At 39.9% G+C, this 16380-nt stretch overlaps 1 protein-coding gene across 1 annotated transcript in view; it reads right to left on the bottom strand.

Annotated features, from left to right (window-relative positions):
- Positions 1-16380, bottom strand: part of kcnn2 (potassium calcium-activated channel subfamily N member 2) — a 118279-nt gene that overhangs the window by 69533 nt on the left and 32366 nt on the right. The window contains exon 3 of the mRNA XM_063069166.1: positions 11213-11631. Coding sequence (XP_062925236.1) covers positions 11213-11631 — 419 coding nt within the window. The remainder of the gene's footprint in view (positions 1-11212; positions 11632-16380) is intronic.

Below are 16380 nucleotides of genomic sequence, written 5' to 3'. Positions count from 1 at the left end.
AACTTCAAACTTAAAGCTCATTGTATAGTACATAAAAATATTGTCCTACAGTGGAAAAAAACCCTGAAGCAGGTTTAACGAGATGCAACAACTCCTATCCTGTTGCAATCAAATTAATGACTTTGGAGCCAGAGTCAAAATCATGTTATCATTTGAGATTATTCTGATAGTTCAAGACAACGTTGTGAGAACAAGGCAAAAATATCATTTAAAAATGTTGGATTAGCATACTGTATTGTATATTTGTGCAACAAACATTTTTTAACATGTATATGAAAGGTAGAGAGCTAAAAGTTAAATTCTATAGACAAGATTGAGATTAGCTTTATTTGTTAAAGAATTTAAGTACATTTATTATCAAACTACTACTCTGAGATTTATCCTCTCACAGGCAGCTACGAAATAAAGAAACACCATGGACCCCGTACAAAGGAAAAATCAAACACCCTACGTGCAAAAAAGGAACAAATTGGGCAAATGGCAAAAAGCGAGCGAATCACGCATCGAACATCAGACATCTAAGTAGGAGCCCTGGAGGATTCAGTTCAGTGACGCTAGCGCACTGCAGGCCGCACGGCAAGTCTTTGCCAAGGCACCACAGTCCATGCTGATTGTCCCAATCAAACCACTCAAAAAACAGCAACAAAAAAAGAGTAACTAGAATCCAGAAATACAAGCAACATGAGCCTCAAAGATTCCCCCCAAAACAGATCCAGAGACAAGAGCCTTGCCCATCAGTCGTTGAAACATGGAACACAAGACTCCTGCACTTTCCTCCGAGTCCGAGAGGGAGAAGAAGATCGGTCCAACACAGGCAGATGGTGGCGAATATCCGCCCACTCTCCCTCCTCGTCTTCGTTGACTTCAACCTTGCTCAACATCTCAATCAGGGAGAAGCAATGGAGTCGATCGTGGGCTCGCACCTCGTTTCCAGGCTTTCAGGCCACCAGGACGCACATTCCACTCCTAACCTCACCAAACTCCCTCGGAGACAGCAAAGTGGCAGATTGCTCAATCGGCCCAAAAACGCACCATCAAAATGTAAATCACAGGTTCTACTCGCACACAGCTTAGTAGTAGAATTATATTTGAAAGGAGATTTAATGCCTTCTGTACAAAATATCATTGCCCGGAAATTAAATTGTACAATAAAGATTTCCTTTTTTCAGTATTTGGCAAATGAAAATCAACTTTTTTTCTGAAATTAAGGCTGTAATGCCATTTCAGGAGAGTTTCCCGTTACTACAGAAACTTCATGCCAAGGCGACCCCAAAGCAAAACTGAACAGCAATGCAATGGAGCACAGATATTTGGCACACCCATGACAATCCAGTCTTAACGGCCCTGTTCATGCACTGTATCAAAATTTCTCTCTGATTATTCCCAGTTTCCAGCTTATCCACTTGATTCCTGCCCCGAATCCCCATAGCCTGTCCCTTGACCTCCCCAGGTCCTCTGTGGTTTCCTACTTTACCTTCTGCCTCCCAGTCATACACGTGTCACCATACCAATGAATGGCACCGACTTCCCCAGCCGTAGGGCAGGTCCAATAGGGTAGCAGCAGTCCAAGTTTCCAGATGCACCAGAAGACCAAAAGACACCGGCCATTTGGCCCGTCTATCATGATTGATTCTGTCCTGCAGGAGGACTCCGAAGTCCCTTCGCTCCTTAGATAAGACCACTCTGCTTCAGGCAATGTGCAATGCCCAGCCACTTGCCCGTCAGTTTTCAGACAGCCAGTGGCAAAAATGGGTGATCATGTCCCCCCTGTCAGGACCATGCACCCCTTTCTCAGCACTCGACTCTTTTAACCCACGTGTTTGCAGAACCAGTGGGAACTAAATTACTGGCACAGTGGTCCACATTTATCAACAGCTCAAAAAAATTGCTTTTCAGCTGTTTATTTTAGGGTGAAAATACAGTACTGTGGATTTCAGTTAATTGGGACACATCGGGATCAATACATTTTGGCCCGATTAAGCGACTGTCCCAATTAGCTGAAGTTTCATGTAAATAGTTAAAAATGTATAAAAAAGCCAAACTACCACTCAGCTGAGTAATAAATCATGTATTTAAATGAAATACAGAACAAATTAGAACACCACTAATATTACTACAGTACTATAAAACTGTGTATTAGTTCCTAGTAGATACCGACAGAGGAATTCATCCAGTGTACACTGTCGTATTCTTTTGATTGACTAAATGAACAAAATCAGTGCCAACACCAAGTGTGGATAATGGACTGCCTTCAGACAATGTTTTCCATGATTGCATCCTCCAAATCTTCATTTTCATTGTAACATTCAAGACGATTGTCAATAATCTTTAAATTCTTCGTAATTCCTAACTTATTGAACTACAGAGATTGTTTCATTTTCACTCCCAGACCTTTCTGGCATCACCTAGCCCGAATGCTTCAACTCACAGTGAGCAAAACAGTTCTGAATTGTCTTACTGCTTATTTCTCCCCTACTTTTAGTGACAAAAATCACTGTTTTTTGAACACAAACAGCAAGCACAGTGTGGTGTCTAACGGCCACACAAGCGCATGCGACTGACACTAGGTAGAAACCGTTTGGCAACAATCTCCTTTCCCCATAAAGTGGCACAGTGTCCCAAGTAAACTAAGGGAATCTCAGCTATTTTCTCAATTAGTTTTTGTTCTTTAAGAGTTGTCCCAAATAATCAGCTGCCCCAATTACCCAATGGCCCAATTAAACTTAAGCCACTGTATATATTTATGGCAGAGGCAAAGCTTTCTAGTAATGAACAACAAAATAACAATCTGGGGCCTTTAAGAAGGATCCACATGGACTGGAGCCTCACTATAGATTAGACCTCATGGGAAAGGTGAGTGCTGGCTGGGTAACACTTGGAGATCTCAGAACTGATAAACAACACTGGCATATGTGCTCTCACTAACACAGTAATTCGGTTACACAGCTTTAAAGTGTGTTTCAATATTGCTAACTATCACTCTAACACCTGTGCGTTTCAGTCTATGAACAAATAAAATTTAGCCACATTAGTTTCAGCTAAATTGCTTCTCAAGTGACTGAATTTTCTATCTAGTAATGAACAATTTTGAATCCAAGTGTCCATAGGTTTATTGAATCTAACACAAACAGATAAATCTGCTTATCGATGCACACTACTAGAGAGGCAAGTAAAACACAGAAACTCAGGTTGTCAAGGTAAAGAGAGGGAGATATCCAGAAACATCCAACATTTTCTGTTTTCTTTAAGTTAAAATTGGATATTTCTGTCTCGATTAAGCCTAACCAGCAGATGTAAAATGAAAATTGCCCATCAAGTCACAGATTTCAATGTCTTACAATAATCTTGCCCACTTCCCAAAGCTTTGGATCTTGAAATATTTTCCAAGCTCCTTTAAATAATCAAACCTATTTCAACAAGCACCCGTGGGGAATTATTGACTGCTTCTGCTAATGTTAAATGGACAGCAACCCAGTAGTGACCTTCCTTTTATTCACATCCATAATTTTTGAATCTCCATTAGCTAATCTTTAAGGCTTTCACTCAAGAAATTATTAGAGAGAAATCCAGTTCAGACGAAGCATATATTCGTTTCCTTGACCAAGAGAAAAGTCAGGGAGGGTGGCAAGGTAGCACAACGCTTTACAGTACAGATGACCTGGATTCAATTCCCGCCACTGCCTGAAACAAGTTGGTACGTTCTCCTTGTGACCGCATGGGTTCCCTCCCACAGTCCGAAGACCTACCAGTTGACCGGTTAATTGGTCATTGTGAATTGTCTCCTGATTAGGCTAGGATTAAATCAGGGGATTGCTGGGTGGCATGTCTTGAAGGGCCAATTCCCTGCTGAATCTCAATAAACATAATTAATTGTTCAGACATTGGACATGGTACAGGAACTAGGAGAGTAAAAAAGAGGAAGACATACATAAAGAATGCAGCCACATACAGAGACTGAAGAAAGCTACAGTTCCATGCAGCAAGGATAGTGTCAAATGCAGATGCAAAATGCTGGAGGAACTCAGCAGGTCAGGCAGCATCTATGGAGAGGAATAAAGAGCCAACAGTTCAGGCCAAGACCCTTCATAACTGTCCTGGTGAAGGGTCTCAGCCTGAAATGTCGACTCTTTATTCCTCTCCATAGATGCTGCCTGACATGCTGAGTTCCTCCAGCGTTTTGTGTATGTTACTCTGGATTTCCAGCGCCTGCAGGATCTCTTGTGTTTGTACCAAATGCAGATGGCCAGACATTGCTTTCTATAAAGATACATTAAGCCAATGCTGTGGGATGGGGTAAGCTGTGCCAAATTTGTGTGCAACCCCCCTCCCCAGTAATTGATACTTTATTGTACTCAATAGACCTTCACTGTGTATAAAGTCACAGACAATAAAGTTTTCTCCACTTAGCAAAGGATGTGGAGGAAATCAGATCAGTCACAGGCTGCAGGTAACAAATGGGGCATGCAATGTTCCTGGATCCTTGGCAGGAGGTGAAGGCATAGCAATTGCCAGGGAAAAAACTTGCCAGCTGAATGCTTTAAATGTCCCAACCGCAGACCACGTAAGGCTCTTCCACTTTGCTAAGGCAGCAGAAGGCCTTTAATTCCCTTGCTGAGATGACATTCTGTTTGTACAACTAGTACCATTCACCGGCCATGGATGTACAAAGCTACAAGGAGGGTGCAGGGAAGGATTCAAGGAAAACTATATAGACAAAGCTGCACGAAAGAACATGGCCAAGAGAATATAATGTAAAAAAGTGAGGTCTTACACTCTGGTAGAAACTATAAAAGGAGGAATATTATTTTTCAATTGGTGAGGGACTGAAAAGTATTGGTGTTCAGCTGGATCTAGATAGGCTCTTACATACTTCACTTGCAGGCACGACAAGCAATGAGTGTAACAAATATACATTGGCCTTAATTGCAAGAAGTCTTGCTTCAATAACCTAGAGTGCCAATGAGAGAGTGCATGGAATATCATGTATTGATCTGGTCTCCCCAGCAGAAGGAGGACAGCAATGGTTCATCAGCTTAATTTCTGGGATGGTAAATTATCAAAGCAGGAAGTATTAAGCAGACTGAGCCGACTAAATTCTTGAACTTAGAAGAATGAAAGGTTATCTCATTGCAAGATTCTATACTCTGACAAAGCTTGAGAGATAGATGCAGGGATGATATTTCCTCTGGCAGGGGCTTTGGTCTCAGAATAATCAGTCTTCTCTTCAGGACAGACCTGAGAAGAAATTTCTTCATCCAGAGTGCAATGAATCTGAGAAATTTTCTACCAAAGAGGGCTGTGGAGACTCAGACATTGATTGCGATGAAGGTCGACCTTTAAGGGGAAAGAACAAATGAGGTAATTGCAGAGAACTGACAGTGAAGTAAAAGTTTGGCCAAATGGAGGAGCTGGAAGTAGTGAGCTAATGGTCTCCTCCTGCTTCTATTTCTTCAGTTCTAAATGAATTTTATAAAAGTGATGTCAAAATGCACACACCCACCAACTCTCGTGTTGAAGAGTTTTGCAAATATGGAAAACCAAGACCTGGAATCAACAATGGAAAATGTGTGACCCACATGCCTATGGTCAGGCCACACTTAGATCTCTTCCAGTTCGCCTACCAGCCCCGACTAGGAGTTGAGGATGCCACGGTTCTACCTGTTGAACCGTGTCTACGCCCACCTGGACAAGCCAGCGAGCACTGTGAGGGTCATGTTTTTTGACTTCTCCAGTGCGTTCAACACCATCTGCCCTGCTCTGCTGGGGGAGAAGCTGACAACGATGCAGGTGGATGCTTCCCTGGTATCATGGATTCTTGATTACCTGACTGGCAGACCACAGTACGTGTGCTTGCAACACCGTATGTCCGACAGAGTGATCAGCAGCACTGGGGCTCCACAGGGGACTGTCTTGTCTCCTTTTCTCTTCACCATTTACACCTCGGACTTCAACTACTGCACAGAGTCTTGTCATCTTCAGAAGTTTTCAGATGACTCTGCCATAGTTGGATGCATCAGCAAGGGAGATGAAGTTGAGTACAGGTCTACGGTAGGAAACTTTGTCACATGGTGTGAGCAGAATTATCTGCAGCTTAATGTGAAAAAGACTAAGGAGTTGGTGGTAGACCTGAGGAGAGCTAAGGTACCGGTGACCCCTGTTTCCATCCAGGGGGTCAGTGTGGACATGGTGGAGGATTACAAATGCCTGGGGATACGAATTGACAATAAACTGGACTGGTCAAAGAACACTGAGGCTGTCTACAAGAAGGGTCAGAGCCGTCTCTATTTCCTGAGGAGACTGAGGTCCTTTAACATCTGCCGGACGGTGCTGAGGATGTCCTACGAGTCTGTGGTGGCCAGAGCTATCATGTTTGCTGTTGTGTGCTGGGGCAGCAGGCTGAGGGTAGCAGACACCAACAGAATCAACAAACTCATTCGTAAGGTCAGTGATGTTGTAGGGATGGAACTGGACTCTCTGACGGTGGTGTCTGAAAAGAGGATGCTGTCTAAGTTGCATGCCATCTTGGACAATGTCTCCCATCCACTACATAATGTACTGGGTGGGCACAGGAGTACATTCAGCCAGAGACTCATTCCACCGCGATGCAGCACAGAGCGTCATAGGAAGTCATTCCTGCCTGTGGCCATCAAACTTCACAACTCCTCCCTTGGAGGGTCAGACACCCTGAGCCAATAGGCTGGTCCTGGACTTATTTCAGAATTTACTGGCATAATTTACATATTACTATTTAACTATTTATGGTTCTATAACTATTTATTATTTATGGTGCAACTGTAACAAAAACCAATTTCCCCGGGATCAATAAAGTATGACTATGACTATGACACAAAAATTCATCACAGTTACTAATTCTATATTAATAATTCTGCACCCCATAAAGCTCATGCAATGTGTGAAAGGGCATGTAGTGCAGAAACCTTTGGTAGGAATGCCAGGCAGAGGTGCAGATCAGACACAAGAACACAGGCAGAAGAAAGGTATCCTTAAGATGATAAAGAATTAAATCATAAATGTGAACGTGAGATGAAAGGATAAGAAAGACAGAGGGAAAAAATAAGAGAGAAATGTGAAAAAGGAAGTGTAATGAAGTGAGAACAAGAAAGAAAGAGAAAATAGAGGAGTGAATAACAGAGAGAGAAAATATTAACTATAAACAAAACAGTGATTAGATTTTTGATTGTTTATGACACAGGTAACAATTGTAGAAATAGAGCTAGACATGAGAACAGCATTACAAAACATAAAGTGATATTATTTTATTCTGAAGTTTAAACATATCATTGGAATAAAATTAGATACACCATTTATTATCAAATACTTTGAGTTATACTTGGTTTGTGGCTGGTTTTTTGCTCTTTTCACTGAATTATGATATTATTGAAATTCATTAGCTTTGATTATGTTCCAGTGTACCCGACAACTGAAGGTAGCTCTTTAACAAGACCAGGCAACCATAGCAACAAATAATCATCAGCCAATCAGCGTGGTCACATCTTATGAAGTACTGCTTGGTTCCTGGAATGGTGAGAGGGTGCGTGGGTTAGTCAAAATAAACATTGGCTACAAAACTTCTAGGAGCATTAAATTAGCAAATATATTTAAAAGCAGCTAGAAGCCCAATCTTTGATTTTTTAAATATAATTTAACATGTAGCTAATATTTTTGATTAGATGAAGAAAAATGATCAGAAAATTGGGCTGGTGTCAGCTCTGCCAAGTACAAAAATCCATTGGGAGCTTCCCAAGAAAATGTGGCAAAGTTGGAGTTACAAATTTTGATTCTGAAACACACTGGTCAAACTGACAACTAGAAATTCCATACAGTTCTGGTTATATAGCTTCTGAAAGGATGTCGAGGTGCTACACAAGGGAGCAAAATAAGAGATTGTCTAGGAATGAGGGGTTTCAGCTCTAATGTAGAGCTGGAGAAACTGGACCAATCTACAGGCTGGAGGAGCAACATCTCATATTCCATCTGGGTAACCTCCAACTTGACAGCATGAACATTGATTTCTCTAATTTTTCCTCCTCCACCTTCCCTCTTCTTTAATTACCCACTCTGGCCGCCCTCTTACCTCTTCTCTTCTCCTCATTTGCCTATCAGCTCTCCCTGGTGCCCTTCCTCCTTCCCTTTCTCCCATGGTCCTCCCCTATCCGATCCCTTCATCTCCAGCCTTCATTTTCCACCCATCACCTCCCAGCTCCTTATCCCATCCTCACACCCCCATCCACCCGGTTTCACCTATTACCGTCTAGCCTCTACTCCTTCCCCTCCCACAAATTCTTTACTCTGGCATCTTCCCCTTTCCTTTCCAGTCCTGAAGAAGGGTTTCAGCCCAAAACTTCGACTGTTTATTCATTTCCATTGATGCTCCCCGACTTGCTGAGTTCCTTCAGTGTTTCTCCCAATTTCCCACCACGTTTTGCATGTGCTGCTCTGGAGAAACTGTGGTTATTAGTGATGGAACCTAAACCAACTAAAACAAGGTCATAATCAGATTTGATATTGGAGCATAACATTGAGATAGGTTTAGATGGGATGGACAGAGGGAAGCTGCTCTAATTAATTAATAGTTCAAGAGCCAGGATTAAGGCTTCAGACTCAAAATTTTGGGCATGAGGTGAAAAGGAACACTATGTTTCACATAGTCAGTAGTTATGGTTTGATATTCACCATCTTTTCTGGGGCATCATCTTAAATTGGTGGAGGAGTACTGGCAGGGACATAAGAGTTCCAACCGGTGCTGAAGTGTAGTTGTATCTTGTTGGAGTCAAAAAATCATTTGAAGGGCTACTATGTTTATCCACTCTAAGGCCAAGAACCATTTTCTTAAATCCTCAACATAAACTCTTCCCATGAGGAGCATTGTTCTCATCAATGACTGGTGCTCAGACGACGTAAAAGTAAAGTAGGTCTATGATAAATGGAGAGTGCCAGCCTTATGAAAATAAATTTAACAAGTTTCCCCTCTAGTGAAATTAAAACTGGCAAATTATTACTGAGCTTAGAACATGATGTTTTGACTATTTTTAAACTAAACTTACAGAACACCAAAAATCAGATGACTGGTCTTTAAATACACTGTTAATTTCCTGGAAACTTTAGAAAGAATAGTTTTCTTACATTACAAAGTAAGAAATGTGAATCTTTTGTTTTTGTTTGACCCAAACTCAGTTTTTTATCCCTATAAGATCTGTTCCGCTGGGTCACTTTTCTCCACCATCCCCACAGCCTGACTTCTATAATATGGTTCTTACCAACCTCCAGTCTCTACTAATAACAACCTGTCTAGAAAGAAGGGTTCCGAATACCTGCTTACATATATTTTTGATCTTTCATCACTCACCTTTGTCAAACTTTATTGGTTATCTATGTTCCTGCAAACCAATTTTAAGATCAGAATTCTCACTTTTAAATCCTTTCAGTGTTTCTCCCAATTTCCTATCATGCTCTCTGAACCTTTAATTCTGCATCTTTCCTTTTCCCTGACCGTTCAATTTACCTCAACCCCTTTTCTCCATCAGTAAACAATAGTCTTCAGTCATCATGATTTTTGAAGTTTTCTTCCTAAACATCTGCTGTTGGTGCCCCCAGTACTTGATTATTTTGTCCAAAGTCCTTAAGCTCTTCTTCCCCTCTCTCCTTGTACATTCCCTTTGTCTCCCATCCTATAAAGTACTTTGCAATGCCTTTCTCTAGGTGAGTAGCACTGCAAATTGTTGATCCATACAGCGGTATAGAATAATTATACTTAATCTTCTTGAAGCACTGTAAAATACATGAGAACTCAGCTCAATTAAACATTTTCTTCCTGAAGATACTTCACATCACATCAGTCATAATGAAGACTTTTGAAAGGCTGGTCATGTCATTTCTCAAATCCATAATTCAACATCTCTAGATAAGCCCACCCCCATCTAAAACCTCAGTAACTGCACTGCATTGTAAACACTTTAAACCACTTTTTATAATTGTAAATACATGTTAGTATTCATGCACATTTTATTCCACATCTAACACTGTTTTCATGTAATCGTTTATTCTTTAGAATTGTTGAATGTTGTTTTTGTTGCATGTCACGCCAACACACCACAGCAAATTCCTAGTACAGTCGACCAAGATAATTGGATCAGCTGGTAATTTGGGACAACTCTTAAAAACACCAAAACTAATCAAGAACATAATTGGGACTCCCTTCATTTATTTGGGACATGCTGCTTCATTGGGACAGGAACCTGTTGCCAAGCAGTTTCTGACTCGTGTCAGTCACATGTACTTGTTAAGACACTACACCATGCTTAGAGCAGTTTTTAAATAGCATCAATTGTGTGTGTTTGTGCTCAATAAGCAAGGATTTTTGTCAGTGATAGTTGTCAGGAAATAAGCAGTAAGACGATTCAGAACTGTTCCGCTCACTGCAGTTTCAAGCATTCAGGCTTGGAGATGTCAGAAAAGGTCAGGAGTGAAAATGCAACAATTTCACTACTTCAACAAGTTAGAAACTATAGAGAATTTGAAGGTATCAATAATCATCTTGAATGTTATAATTGAAAATGAAGGTTTGGAGGATATAACTGTCGAAAGCATTGTATTAAGACAGTACATTATCTGTACTAGGTATCTGTGTTGATGCTGTTCACTTAGTCATAAAAAGGTATATACTGGATGAACCCCTCTGTCGATAACTATTAGGAACAAATACACAATTTTATAGTACTGTAGTAGTATTGTTAGTGCTCTAGTAGTATTGTTAGTGCTCTAATTTGTTCCTGTTTTTCATTTAAATACATAATTTGTTACTCCGTTAAACAGTAGTTTGTCTTTTTTATAGCTTTTTAACTATATCCATGAAACTTCAGCAAATTGGGGCAGCCATTTAATTGGGCCAAAATATGCTGGTTCCAATGTGTCCCTGTTAATGGAAATCAGCTGTTGATCCACGATCCTTGACTTTGAGCATAAAAAAAAATACTCAATTTCATAATTGTCTTGACAAAAGAAATTAACAATTCCAAATCAAATTTGGAAAAAAAGAATATCATCACAATATTGAAATATTTATTACAAGAGATTGTGATGTTTGTTATTAAGCCCATTAAATTTCGATTGTGAAATTATCATTCAGGATTTGAAAATAATAGATAACTATCTTACATTTGAAGATTGAGAAAGCTGATAGAGTAACACTTACCTTTCACAAGCTCGTACAGTCCATGCTGCAATTATCCACAATGAGATGCTGAAAACCAGCAGTACTGTTCCAGGACATATGGTCATTAAAGTTTTCATTACGAAACGGGTATTGAAGTTTATTTTATTCAGTGCTCCAATACTCCTTGAGGAAGCATCCGTAAAGAGTTTGCTATGCAACAGCATTACTCTAGCGATAAGGTAAAGCCTAAGAAACATTGGTATTGATAAGATTATATCCACATCTGCTATTGCTGTAGATGTTGTGTATGAAAAGGCAAGACGTGCTGTCCATATGAAAGTGTAGTTTCCAGGAATTGGGTGAATAGCACATACCAATATCTCCAAACAGATGAAAAAAATCCGTTCATAAGTCATGGCTATTCTCCAGTCATCGGCGCCATTGTCTACCATGAATAACTGCAGGAAAATAGCACAGTTTTACCAGACTGATCAATTTGCACACTAACAACCTGCACACTTAAATCAAATCACTATATTATTCCAAGAAATCAGCACAATAAAAATATTCTGGTTAGACTCATATTTTTGAAGCATTTGTTCATCTGATGTAATCAAAAATATCAATAGTTTCAAAGGAAAGGATAATCAGGTGAGATCTATAAACGGACTGCTGAATCGTTTTAAAATTATCATCCAAAGTCAAAGTTAGCCAGAACATCTCTTCACTTTTATAAGATTAGACATAAAACACAAAGACAACATAATGTTAAAAATTCACAAATAAAAGCTAAAGTAAAATACCAACATTTATTTAAATAATCACATAGGAATCTTCAGTCTTTCTGCTCAGTTCTTTTTTGATAGATAGCTGCCAGGTCATTGATTAAGTATAAGTGAAAATTAAGTGAAATTCCCCTTTAAGTATAAAGGAACTCTGGAACTGAATTAATCTCTTCTCCTCTTGACTGTAAACAATGGTAATATCTATCGGTCTCAACTTTATCTTATTCTGATATGGCAAACGTAAATCAACATCACCCAAACTACTTTTGCATCCATTCATTCCTGTATTTCTGTTAAGTGTAAATTTCAATAAATTGCAAAAAACTAAATGTACACCAAGGGAAAGTGTACTTTGCTGAATCATCTCATAATGTTAATGCTGGTAGAGTTCTGTCAAAAACTACCTTAATTAGGGACAGTTCTTTCAAACAGTCGGTACTGATATGACAGGCTAAGTGGCTTACCTCTGTCCTTTAAAATTTTATTAGTTAAATAAGACAACTATGAAAATAAGAACTGCACTGATACGTTCATTGCTAACTTTAATGCTATATTTTACACTTAAAATTGGTGATTAGTGGCAGCTGGCAGCCAACAGCTGACACTTTTGGCAGCACGATATTAGTCACACAATGAAATTTTACTTATCTAGCACTGCAAAAGAAAAGCTGGATTTTGTATATTTCCAGATTCATGAATTCACTGGTTTGCAATGCATGATTAAATCTGAAGTGGGAGTTGGACACAACAGCCTGTAATTATATGTCTCCTCCAACATGTTGCCATCATAAACTAAGTGGGGGCATACTGACAACTGCCAGAACCAAGGCTAAACATGACAGATAAGTCCAGGAGCTTACAAATGGGGAGGAAGACTCAACTTACATCTTCAAAGGTCACTGCTGTAAAAGTTGGAAATGGCCAAGCTAGTGACTCCCTGCATCAAATTCCATGTATGACCCTTCACAAAATAGGAGCAGTGCACAAATTCAGTCCAAAGGTGACATCATGGAGTCCAAAACAGAAACGAGAGTTTTATCTCTCAGAGAAGCACAAAGACTTATTTTGATATAGATTCTCCTTAAAAAAAAATCATAGTGAGTCGTGGTAAAGAAGGCGAATGCGATGTTAGCATTCGTTTCGAGAGGACTAGAACATAAAAGCAAGGATGTAATTCTGAGGCTTAATAAGACATTGGTCAGACCACATTTGGAATATTGTGTGCAGTTGTGAGTCCCACATCAATGAAAGGATGTGCTGGCGTTGGAGAGGGTCCAGAAGCAGTTCATGAGAGTGACACTGAGAAAGAAAGTGTTCATATACCATGCGTGCTTGATAGCTCTGGGTCTATAACCATCAGAGTTTAGAAGAATGTGGGGGGGGGGGGGAAAGGATCTCATTAAAATCTATCGAATATTGAAAGGCCTAGATAGAGAAGACATGGAGAGAATGATTCCTATTGTGAGGGAGTCACAAGAATACAAGAATATCCCTTTAGAACAGAGATGAGGAGAAACTTCTTTAGCCAGAGGGTGGAGAATCTGTGGAAATTATTGCTACAGATGGCTGTGGAGGCCAGGCTATGGGGTGATAGACTCTTGATTAGTGGAAGTGTCACAGGCTACAGGAGGAAGGCAGAAGAACGGAATTCAAAGGAATAATAAATCAGCCATGATGGAATGACAGAGCAGACTCAATGGACTGAATGGCTTAATTCTGCTCCTATGTCTTATGGACACCCCCATATTTCATCCTTGTGACTTGCTGAGACTGGAACAGTATATATCAGAATCAGGTTTTCACCGGTATATAACGTGTAATTTGTTAACTTAGCAGCAGCAGTTCAATGCAATACGTAATATAGAAGAGAAAATATAAATAAATGAAATAAAAATAATAATAATAAATAAGTAAATCAATTATAGTATAGGAATATTGAATAGATTTTTAAAAAGGCAAAGAACAGAAATACTATATATTAAACAAAGTGAGGTAGTGTTCAAGGGTTCAATGTCCATTTAGGAATCGATGGCAGAGGAGAAGAAGCTGTTCCTAAATCACTGAGTATGCGCCTTCAGGCCTTTGTACCTCCTACCTGATGGTAACAGTGAGAAAAAAGCATGCCCTGGGTGCTGGAGGTCCTTAATAATGGACACTGCCTTTCTGAGACACCGCTCCTTGAAGATGTCCTGGGTACTTTGTAGGCTAGTACCCAAGATGGAGCTGACTAGATTTATGACCCTCTGCAGCGTCTTTCGGTCCTGTGCAGTAGCCCCTCCATACCAGACAGTGATGCAGCCTGTCAGAATGCTGTCCATGGTACACCTATTGAAGTGTTTGTATGTTTTTATTGACATACCAAATCTCTTCAAACTTCTAATGAAGCATATTCACTGTCTTGCCTTCTTTATGACTACATTGATATGTTGGGACCAGGTTAGATCCTCAAAGATCTTGACACCCAGGAACTTGAAACTGATCACTCTCTCCACTTCTGATCCCTCTGAGGATTGGTATGTGTTCCTGCATCTTAGCCTTCCTGAAGTCCACAGTCAGCTCTTTCATCTTACTGACATCGAGTGCCAGGTTGTTGCTGCGGCTCCACTCCACTAGTTGGCATATCTCACTCCTGTACGCCCTCTCGTCACCACCTGAGATTCAACCAACAATGGTTGTATTGTCAGCAAATTTATACGTGGTATTTGAGCAATGCCTAGCCATACAGTCATGTGTATATAGGGAGTAGAGCAGTGGGCTAAGCACACATCCCTGAGGTGCGCCAGTGTTGATCGTCAATGAGGAGGATATGTTATCACCAATCCACACAGATTCTGGTCTTCCAGTTAGGAAGTCGAGGATCCAATTGCAGAGGAAAGTACAGAGGGATATATGATAGGGATCTGTGTCATTTATGTATTGGAACTTTCAGAGTGAGTACCACACCAGCGATTATTAAACAAAGTGAAACCACCTACTACTGTGGGTAATATACTAACTTGCATTGATGACTGTTTAATATATAGAAAATAGAGAATGGTAACAGCAGGTCATATTCAGGGTTGAGAGGCAATGTGGTTAGTGAGGAGCTGCAATGATTGGTGATGGGAGCAACGCTTTTCACAATCTATATTAATCATTTGACAAGGGATCAAAGGTAATAAATTCAATTTGCTGATGTTTGCTAGATCATAGCTATCTATGATATAACAACTAGATGACATATAGGTGATGAGAAGGATGCAGAGAGAATTCAAGGAGCTTTCGATTAATTAAATCGAAAACAACATCGCAGAAGGAACATAATGTTGAAACACGTGAAGTCATCCTCCTGAACAAGAACAATGGAAAAGAGGTTTTATTTTATATAAGTGGCAGTTGGGAAGGTATATTGTTCAGGAGTCACTGACAGTTGAAATGCAGGTACTGTGAGCAATCAAGAAGGCAAACCATATGTTAGTCTTTATTACAAGAGGATTTGAGTACAAGAACAAAATGTCTTGTTCCAATGTCATTTATCCACAGAGTGCACAGGTCTAAGCTCCTTACATAAGGAAGGATATACTTATGAAAGAGGCAGTGTAGTAAAGGTTACCAGTTGGATTACTGGGATAATAGAAGAATGGAATGACCAAAATGAAGAATTCAGATTGAAACTAGTTTATTACTGTCACATATACTGAGATACAGCGAAAAGCTTGTGTCCATACTGTTCATGCAGATCAGATCTTACACAGTGCATTGAGATAGAACAAGGTAAAACAATAACAATGCAGACTAAATTGTAACAGTTACAGAGAAAGTGCAGTGCAGGGAAACAATAAGGTGCAAGGTCATAACAAGATAGATTGTGAGGTCAAGAGTTCAACTTACCGTACTAGGAAACTGTTTAACAGGCAGCTGTCCTTGAGACTGAAGATATGTGCTTTCAGGCTTTTGTAAATCCTGCCCAGTGGGACAGGGAAAAAGAGAGAATATTCAGGATGAGCGGAGTCTTTTATTTTGTGGGCTGTTTTACTGCTGCTCCATAGCTAGAGAAACCAGAAAAATAAGCCAAATCCATTTCCCTAATCCAGAAGATTCTAATTCTCATCCCAACTTTCTGAGCTTGAGGGGGTTGAATTTACATGGGATTTTCTTGCTCATGCACTGTAATAGTCTTTTCACTTTAATGTTTCCACAGTGCTTGCTCTCAAGATATCAACAACAACAACAACAGATACGGAAAAAAGTCCACAGACAATTATCCTGTGTATTATCAAACTACTTGATCCTAAGAATGGGATGTAAACAGCTTCTGTATGATTAACCTGTCTTCTAAGAATAAATTTGAAAAGATGGAGGAAAGCACGATGCAAACGAGACAATGAACAAGAGAGATTTCTGATTTTTCTTTTGGTCCAAAACGTTGGAACCCATGAGATC

The sequence above is a fragment of the Mobula hypostoma genome, chromosome 16 (genome assembly GCF_963921235.1).
Source record: "Mobula hypostoma chromosome 16, sMobHyp1.1, whole genome shotgun sequence".
Lineage (NCBI taxonomy): Eukaryota > Metazoa > Chordata > Chondrichthyes > Myliobatiformes > Myliobatidae > Mobula > Mobula hypostoma.
This window is presented reverse-complemented; position numbering and strand designations above follow the sequence as displayed.